At 31.8% G+C, this 10,137-nt stretch overlaps 1 protein-coding gene across 1 annotated transcript; it reads right to left on the bottom strand.

The window, feature by feature from the left end:
* Positions 1 to 1,036: 1,036 nt before the first annotated feature.
* LOC104887890 (6,7,8-trihydroxycoumarin synthase-like) lies at positions 1,037 to 4,956 on the bottom strand. The gene is made up of 3 exons (XM_010672662.3): positions 4,086 to 4,956; positions 2,512 to 2,821; positions 1,037 to 1,888 (listed from the first exon to the last, which is right to left on the bottom strand). The coding sequence occupies exons 1-3, from the start codon at positions 4,658 to 4,660 to the stop codon at positions 1,283 to 1,285; spliced, it is 1,491 nt and encodes a 496-aa protein (XP_010670964.1). The 5' UTR covers positions 4,661 to 4,956; the 3' UTR covers positions 1,037 to 1,282.
* Between the last annotated feature and the right edge of the window lie 5,181 nt (positions 4,957 to 10,137).

Here is a 10,137-nt window from a genome sequence, read left to right as displayed (position 1 = left end):
ATATTACGGAATTAAAACCGATAACTACAGAAACGGCGCCACGTGGTACTTTTCCTAATAATGTTTTACTTTATGTAATCCAGTACAATAAAAAAAAATTGAATTTGCATAGTTTAGGCTTTGATCCTATGACCTCAAGTTTACCAATCACTAGTATAAAAACGTTGATTTGCGTCTCATCAAGTGCGTCGTACAACTGGCGAACCTACGCAAAAGTATCATTTGTGTCGGATGGGTGTTGAATACGACACAAATCATGGTTCATGTGCGTCAGACTTAAGTTGTATTCGACGCAAATACTTAAAGCAAATGGGTGTGAGAATCATGTGTGTTGGATGCTTTGCTATGTTTGACGCAAATAACTAAACCGAATGGGCACAATGAACAAGCGGATTTGCGTCGAACGTTGTATTATGTTATATGCAAATGATTGTATTAGGGGACCTACGTCGGACCATATGGGCCCATTTGATGCACATCGGCCGACTATTCTTTCTAACTCTTCCGACTATTTCTAACCTAAAACTCCCAACACCTTCTCTCTAAACGCCGCTCACTTCCTCCTCTTCTTCTCTTTCCCTCCCCTCTTCTCCTCTCCCTAGAAAATTTCACTCACAGCCTCACGTACACGCCTAGACCTGGCATCTAATACTCCCTCCGTCCCAAAATATAGTTCCCATTTCCCTTTTTTCACGGTAATTTATGCAAGTAGAATCTAAGAGGGATAGTAAAGATTTTTTGTTTATTTAAATAAATGATGTATGGTAAAAGATAATTTTGAGAAAGAGAGAGTGGAGAATAATTGGTGAAAGAGCATTGATTGTAACATTTTGGTTGAATAAACAAAGGAAAAACAAATTTCTAGAAGAAAATAAATGATGGGACACGATTTTTCTAGACAAATTACGGAAAAATGTAGAACTAAATATGGATGGGAACTATATTTTGGGACGGATGGAGTACTATACTATGTGATTAAAAAAAAAAAAATTGAAAAGGAGACATGAGAAAGGCCACAATTTTCACAATCACAGAGTTATTGACAAGCAACAAGACCAAGTGTGGTACCACTTATTTAGAATTGATACATACATTTTTTTTGGGTACAAGCTGATACATACATATTATGCTATATCTATAATAAGGACAAATATGTAGACGCATTATCATACAAGATATCACGTGAATATTTACAACCTCACCTTAGCTTCACCCATCTAAATCAGCTGCATTTGTAGAATTTTATAATTTAAAGAAGTAAGTGGCCGGTTATACTTTGAAATTAAATTTCTTTTGCAACAAGACAAAGTGGATTTTTCTTATGCATTGCTATACCGGGGAGCACATCGGTGTCAATATCTTCCATTGCTAAACCATCAGGTATTTCCCAATCAAATGAGTATAACAAATTGGCAAGTGCAAGTTCCATGTTAACAATACCAAGATTTAACCCTGGGCACATTCTTCTGCCAGCTCCAAAAGGAAGTAGCTCAAAGTCATTTCCTTTGAAATCTATCGAAGTTTCAAAAAACCTTTCAGGCATGAACTTTTCTGGATCTTTCCATAATTTAGGGTCTCTTCCAATAGCCCATACATTGATATAAACTAATGTTTTAGGTAGAATATCATAACCATAAATTGTGGTCCTTTTTACTGCTTCATGTGGAACTAGTAACGGAGCTGCAGGATGCAATCTAAATGTTTCCTTCACAACTGCCTTAAAGTATTTAAACTTTGGAAGATCATATCTTTCTACAAAACCCTTATTTTGTATTGCATTCCTAATCTCATCTTGTACTTTCTTCATTGCATGAGGGTTCTTCACTAGCTCCGTCATTGCCCAAACTACCATCACTGAACTTGTATCCGTTCCTCCTATAAAAATATTCTGAAAAAAAGGAGTATACTATCAAGATTATAGTTATCAATGTCCTTCTCATAATAAAGTTTCCACTTGTTTTATCCAAAATCAAATTTCATAAATTTTAGCTATAATCCTCAACCATATATAACAATAAACATCATCAAATCATGTGGCATCTTATCATATTTATTTGGACGTGTAAATTTAAAATATCCACTTTATAATTTTTCTATAATGTAGCTAAAATATGACGCTTTAATCTACGAATCGATCTAAAAAGGAAATTAAAACTTTGTCGGTTTATCATAAGATAAAGGAGTGTTTCTTTTTACTTGCATCATTTAAATTTTTTATCTTGGCAGCAGAATATTTGACATATAATTCTTTAATATATTATCTATTAGTATAAAAAGTTTGAATAACTGATATTTTAGGAATATAAATTGAGACGAATTTATGTTATCTTACATATTATTATTTTACTTATATCTATATTAGTCATCTAATATTACCCATCAAAATTAGTAATTCCTCAAATTTTTAATAGTCATATCCAAATAAAGTATATATAACGGCTTAACCAGAACCCTGCATCAATTCATTGGCTAACTATGAAAGGCAAGGAAGAGATACATTGTGAGAATTACCATCAACAATGCTTTGATGTGGTCCAAAGTGAGCTCAAAAGAGCGTTCTTTCCTAAGGTTGAGTAGAACGTCAATAATATCCTCTTGCTCAGATTTAGACCTGTCTGGGTGAAGATGGTCACTGATAATTTCTTCATAAAATGCATCCAAATCCTTAAACGTTCTTTCAAGCCTCGAGGAGTTTCCACTTAGCCAATCAAGGCAGCCACCCAAAGGGAAAAAATCAGCAAAGAAAAAGGCTATAAACATGGCTTGTGCATCATTTAGTAGGGTATGAAATCTGCTTCTTGACCCTTCAGCTACCTCGTACCTGGAAAAGTTCAAGAAAGCAAGTTAACCATATGACACAATTACACAAACTTTTACTTTCCTAACATATGATCAATTATATTCCTAATTCTTCCGCGACTGTCTTTCCCAAAAATAGCTATATATCTAAAGTATGGATGTTTGGTAGTTCTGATAAGTCTATGACCCTCCGTCTTAAAATATAGTTCTCATTTCTCTTTTTTTACGGTAATTTATGCAAGTAGGGGTAGTAAAGATTTTTAGTTTATTTAAACAAATGTTGTATGGGAAAAGATGATTTTAGGAGAGAAAATGAAGAATAATTGGTGAAAGTGCATTAATGGTAACATTTTGGTTGCATAAACAAAAGAAAAAACAAAATTTAAGAAGCAAATAAATGATGAGACACGGTTTTCTAGAGAAATTACGGGAAAATGTGAAACTAAGTATGAAAATGTGAACTATATTTTAAGACACCCAAAATGAAAATGAGAACTATATTTTGGGACGGAGGGAGTATTATATACAGATATAAGTACCTAAGATCTGAGAGCAGAACCCATTTAATTCTGGCCGTCTATGAAAAACGTTTGAGCACACATCTTTTGTATTACGCAGTTTTGATCAAAAGATGCAGTACTTTTGGTTGAGTTGATTACCAAATTTAGTTCAAATAAGTTTGAGTACACATGCAAATAGCTTTTCATCTAAATGAGCTAAATTACAGGACCTAGCACAAAAGACACAATATCATTATATAAGGCAACACATGGAGGACACCAAAAAATAGAAAAATGAATAAAAGAAAAAAAAAAGGGGATAACTAACTATTTAATTTGAATGAAAAAAAGGGGGAAAGTTAGACATTTAAACTGAACATCAGTTTTTTTTAGAAAACAAAATTGTAAAGATAGTTTTTCTATCCAATTAATTTTTTTCCTACTTCATATATTATCACACGTTATCGCACGCATTGCGTGCACGTAAGGCTAGTAATATAGTGTGTTAGGGCATGCATGACAATTGACATATATTAGGGCATGGCATATAGACGTGTGAGTATCGTGCTCCGCCATGGGTAAACCTCTTTAGCTTGAGGCCAACATGTCGTGTTGTGCGTGCCAAGTCTTGTAAGACACAAAGACTTGACACAATTCACGACTCACTAGTCACTGTCATCCTTATAGACAAGGTAACACTGCCTAACAAAATAACAATTACATTTGTACACCATATACTCATATAGAATGTGTGAAAGAACTAACTTCTGGTGGTATTATTATTACCTTTTGCCAAAAGCGATCCTGCATATATTCGAACTTGAGTATACCATAAGCAATTCACTCAAATCAACAATTTTTGAAGCAGAAGACAATGAGGATATAGTTTTAATCATCCTTAAGACTTCTTCTTGACCAATAGGGGCAAAAGACTCCACTCTTTTGGAGTTAAGGAGATGAACTACACTAATCTTCTTTACTTCTCTAAAATACTCATTATATTGGGAAAAAGCTATGTCTAACCCATTATAGCTTAGCTTTTTGGATCCAACAAATTGTGGTCTATTAGAAAAGTTGAGGTCCTGTGTTTGGAGAACCTCTTTGGCTAGCTTGGCTGATTGAACCACAACAACTGGTACGCGTCCGAATCGCAAGCTTAAGATTGAGCCATAGGTCTTGGCTAGCTTGGCTAAGTAGACGTGAGGTTTTAAGGCGTCGAATTGGTGTAGGTTTCCTATTAAGGGGATTCCTTTAGGTCCAGGGGGAGGATGAAAAGCCTCATTATTTTTTCTGTGCTTAGTAAGAAGCAAAAACACTAGGGTAAGAAATAGAATTACAAGTAAGGGAAACATTAGTGGCATGGCTTAGCTTGTGCCTTGTTAAGAGTTCATGGTTTAGTCAAAGTATATTTGACTTAGTATGTTAATACAAGTAATAGGTTGTTAGTAGTTAGAATGTAATTAGTTAGCATAAATAGGTTGTAAGATACTTTACTTTGGTTAACAGAAAATAATACACATTGCATCTTTCTTCTTCTCTCTACTTTCTCTCTCCTCTGTTATCTCTCTCCTTCTATCTCTGCCATCTTCCATGGCACAATACTATTTCTTTCCACCATAGATTAAGAATTCTAACCTTGTGGTCGAAGGTTTTTTATGCGCTTGTTTTTCCTTTGGTATTGAGAGCAACGAGCTAACCATTATATATAGGCCGCCAAATCTTTACCTATTCTTTTCACAGCTAGTAGAATAGTCCAACATGTTTAATTCAAATTGGTAACGTGCATGCAATTTTAATCCGTCAAATTAAATACATATACTTCTGCATGCTTTTATCTACAATTTGTAAAATTATGATGGTGTTTAAAATTGTAAAATTCTGCGCCTGTCAATTTTTTTCTAATTAGTTGATCAAAATGTATGTATGACATTATAAGTTTTATTTTCTAATATTTTTCAGAGAGTTGAATTAATCAGTTGAGTTTGATTTATAAATTTTTACATTTTTAAAATGCATCTTGCCTAAAGTTTAATCCAAGATAAGTTGAACAGTTCAAATTAAAGATTGTAAATATGTAAAGTTACATTGATAATAATATGAATTTACTCTACTTAATTGTCGTTAATAGTTCAATACTTCAATCACATCATCACAATAGTTAAGACTTGGACATGGTAAAAGATGAACTTAATTCTGTAATAAATAATAAGATGTTGTGAGATAGGGTTGTGAACGGCACCAACACAATGACACATCGATCGCGATGGCATCGTATCGTGTCGAACTCATAGTAATCTAGAGTATACAGTACAGACGGCACATATTGTTAACTTTAATGCCGTAACCTTTTCCCGCTACGTTTCTTACCGATCCTTTCGTTTCCCTTTCATACTATTCGCTCTCTTTGAATCAACTCAAAGATTGTACAAATGTAGTAAGAATTTGTATATCATGTACTTGCAACGTTTACTATTTTGGATCGTTTCAATTTAATTGCAACATTATGTTTTTCTAATATTTTTTCTCTCTATCTGTCTCATCATCACACAGGTCATTTTATTTTCTTTCTCTCCTCACCTAAATTATTGTGCCTTCTTTTCCTGTTGCAACTTGCAAGTAAATCAGAATGAAGGAAGTAACACTTAATTAAGAAGCTGTCATGCCGAGTGTCCAAAACCTATACATATATATATACTCCTAAAGTTATATTTTGCTCACTACTCACTTTTAATCATTTGGAGCTCTACAAATGAAGACAAGTACACAACAAAAATTTTCACCTGGGTTAGTAATAGAATATTTTCCTCAACGTTATTATTAACATACAATTCAAATATCTCTACTATATAAGGGAAGGGGGGGCAATGGTGTCCTCTTTTGAAATGCCTATTCCCCCCCCCCCTTCCCATTCTAAATTACAATTTCACTTACAAATCAAAGGGGGCTTCAAACAAAAATACCAAAAATATAATTATAACAATCACTCACAAGTCAACTAAAATCATAAAATTGCATAATTTTACGTTATGCAAATCACTAAAATGAGAAAACTTTATAAAAACTTAAAAATTCACTTACGAACTACAACCTCTGAAAAAATTGACTTGAAATCAAAGTGTCCACTTTCTTTACAATTTATGAAGTACTGTACTTAATTCAAAAATCAACTAAAAAATTACAATATTAGAAATCATAAATCAATTCAATAAAATTTATATTTTGTTCATAGAATTTAACTTTGAAAAGTAAAAAAAAAAAAAAAAGAATGGTGAGAGACTTAAGTGACAGAAACTAAACCAATCAAATTTTGCAACTAATAAAAACAATTATACTTTGTATGTCTAATGTTCAAATTTTGACTCTTATGTCGAAGAAAATCGAGTTTCTGTTTCGAAAAAAATTCAAGCACGCATCGCGTGCAAAAAATTCTAGTTCAATATATATAAAGTCACCAGCATGCATTACGCCTAATACCAAGATAGCAGTAGCATGCTTGTAGCCTTAATTCTAGAAGGAGAATATTAACTTTCCTAGTATACAAAATACTAAACTATATTTACATATATTTAACATGTAGTACATCCTAATGTACAATATGAATTGCAGGGTGTATTTGGTGCTTGAGTTTTATGTTTAAGGCTTTTATAAAATTTCTTTGAAAAGTATTTGGCATAACCTGACATAATTAATACGAAGGTGGTTGACGAAATTGCAACTTTCAAACAATTATCACGAAGCAGGTGAGTATTCCTATTAACAGTAAATTAAATCTAGAAAATATATTTAGTGCGGTCAAAATAAAATCGAAAAATTTAGAAGAGTCAAATAATTGAATTTATAAGAAAACACGAAAATCTCAAACAGATTAAGATAAAGTTACATACTTTAATTTTAAGGTTTGAGTGGGGTTAACAGTTAACTGAACCCACAACTTGTTATGTGGCCCTGCCACTAATTCTTAAGGTAACTTTAATTGCAATCAAGTCGTTAAGCCACGTTTTTGTCCATCATTGTATTCATTGTGGGCCTGTGGCCTTCTAGTGGCTCTTTCATGCTCGTCTTGATATCCGATCCTACAATTTTATTTTTTCAAATTGCAACTTATTTTATTTTTGGTAAACAAAGAAGCCAAGGTTTACATACTAGACTTAAAAATATTACAATTCGATATTAAATGTTCCAAACAATAATTAGGGGGAGGGAAAAATCCTAGTTACAACACAAACCTCATCCATGGACCTATAAGCCTTTAGCAGTAGAGAAGTAGCGTGGAATAAGACCTCTCTTGAAATCCCAAATCTTGGGTACATAGTCCGTTAGTTTATGAATTTTGTTCTTGACTTTTGGTAGTTAATGACCTTTACTCAACAATTATGTTATTTGTTGATTTTACTTGATTAGTTCAATTTTTTTTACATAATATGCACTTATAATAGAGAACTTAATTTAGTGTTTCTGATTTGATATCTTTCTGAATTGTATTTATACTTAAAACTTATTTAAAGAACTATATATATACACGTATTAATATTTTGATAATAATTTCGCGTGCATGACGTGCATATAAGGCTAGTTTTAATAGTGATAAGTCGAATAGATCTATGTTAGCATGTTAATACAAGAGTGAAAGAAATTCACTTTCCTCTTTTTCACAATATATCAATTATCATTTAGATTTTTATAATATCAATTGTAATATTTTGATTTTTTGATAATATCAACTTATAAATAGTTATAGATAAATAATATATTATACATTTAGTAAAAGATAAAACTAATATATTTACATGATTTTTTAGATATAAAACAATAATTGAATTTTAGTGAGATTAAAACTCATGAGGCACGTGTGATACATTTACATTTTTAGGCAAATTTAAAAAATTACGAAATTAGTTGTACGTCAATTACTGAAATCATGTGTACGACAATAGGCAATACAAACAATAGTTGAAAATTGAAATCATGTATTTTATCTTTACGTAATTATTATTTATTAAAAAAATTACGAAATTAGTTGTTACATTTTGAAAGCAGTTCAGTTTGAGACAGTTTTATTTTGTACATTTTAATTCAATTTGGTCCGGTTCAGTTTAAAACAGTTTTATCCAATTTTATACTGTTCAGTTAAAAACAGCTTGATTCAGTTCAGTTAGAAGCAATTTTATTCAGTTCAGTTAAAAACAGTTTGAAATAATTATTTTTAGTTAAATTCAGTTGAGTTTAGTTTAGTTTAAATCGGTTTTCCCTGCAGTTAATTTCAGTTCAGTTTGTTTTCGTTGAGTTTCAGTTCAGTTGATTGTAGTTTACTTTAGCTGATTGACTTATCGATTTTTAACTTTTCAGTTATGAGTCAATTATGTTCAATTGGTTATCAGTTAGCAGTTTAACTATCGGTTTTCAACCAAACTGATAGCACTAGGTGGATAGATCTACAACTTAATTTTTTTAGTAACATGTGTTTGCTTAATTTTCTCAATTCAAACCTAATTTTTGTAAAATATTTTTTTTTCTACCGTGTGTGGTTTGAATTTTTTTTTTTTACCATGAATCAACCTAACTTTCATTTTTCTTTTTCTCACCGAAAAAAAATTACCTAATGATGTGTACACAATTAGCCTTATACATACATGATGTATGCGGAAGCAAATTGAAAACTCATTTTTTTTTTGTTTTTAGAAACCCGATGAAGTGAAAGAAAATTTTGTAAAGCTGGAGAAGTTGTAATAATTGTTCTTTTGGTTGGGGTATAGCACAAAATCCTCTCTTGTTCCTAAATAAAATAATTACTTCCTGTTAAAAAAAAAAATATACCTCAATATTGGAGAAGTACTGCATGTGGAAATATAGAATAAAAAATGATAAAAATAAAATAATACTACCTCTGTTTTTATTTAGTTGCAACGTTTTGACTTTCACGCTTGCCAATGTACAATTTCAAATCGTTTTATCTCTAATTGTATGTAAGTAAAAATTATAAAAATTTGATATTATGAAAGCTTACATCGAAACGAATCAAACAAGACCCACATGACTATATTTTGTTTAACATATAAATCAATAAATGTGGTCAAATAAGAGAACATGAATAGTGCAATTTGTCAAACGTTGTAACTAAAAAAGAACGGAGGTAGTATAAATGTTAACTGAAACGTGGCTACTCGGAACATTTTTCCTAAATGATTGTATCAGCATTAAATGATTGGCCTTATATTGAATTTAGTCTAGGCTTTTATCTTTGCTCCATTTTTTGGGATAAGGGTACAGCTATACCACCATGTATCCCTTGGATCCTCCCCAGGATATTACAAAAGCTTTTATCGACTTTTGGGGTTGTTGCAATTCGTGCAAGTTATGCTTAGGACTGTTCGTGATTTCGTGGCTTGGGTTGTTGTGGTTTGGGATATAATACACACCAAATCGCAAATACACGTAACACGATTTAATATTTTTTCAATTCAAATTGTGCTGCACTTTTGCTCAAATCAATCAAAATAAAACCGCACCACACTAAATGGTTTGGTGCAATGCGATTTAACCATTTTTTCATTTGCAATATGAGTTTTGTAATTTAAGAACTAAGATACTGTTTTCATCTGCGAAAGGAGCATAAGATATGTGAAAGACCTAAAAGAAGTGAATAAACCTTACCTTAATCTAGTCTTATGCGTTTTGTCTAGTGTACTTGAAAAAAAAAAGATTTAACTCTTTTTTTTAAAAGATCATCTAAATAGTTTTGCAGTTTATTACGATACAGTTTGGTTTAACAAAGATTCAAAACCAACCCCCAAACTCCTGGTTGCTTGAAATCACAAATTAATCCAGTAATTTAAAACCG

The sequence above is a fragment of the Beta vulgaris genome, chromosome 1 (assembly GCF_026745355.1).
Source record: "Beta vulgaris subsp. vulgaris cultivar EL10 chromosome 1, EL10.2, whole genome shotgun sequence".
Taxonomy (NCBI): Eukaryota; Viridiplantae; Streptophyta; class Magnoliopsida; order Caryophyllales; family Amaranthaceae; genus Beta; species Beta vulgaris.
This window is presented reverse-complemented; position numbering and strand designations above follow the sequence as displayed.

Excerpts from the sequence above, each read along its gene's own strand:
- LOC104887890 (XM_010672662.3), bottom strand. The coding sequence starts at position 4,660 with ATGCCACTAATGTTTCCCTTACTTGTAATTCTATTTCTTACCCTAGTG. Across the intron at positions 2,822-4,085 it reads AGGATCGCTTTTGGCAAAAG|GTACGAGGTAGCTGAAGGGT; the intron begins GTAATAATAATA and ends GAACTTTTCCAG. Across the intron at positions 1,889-2,511 it reads ACATCAAAGCATTGTTGATG|AATATTTTTATAGGAGGAAC; the intron begins GTAATTCTCACA and ends CCTTTTTTTCAG.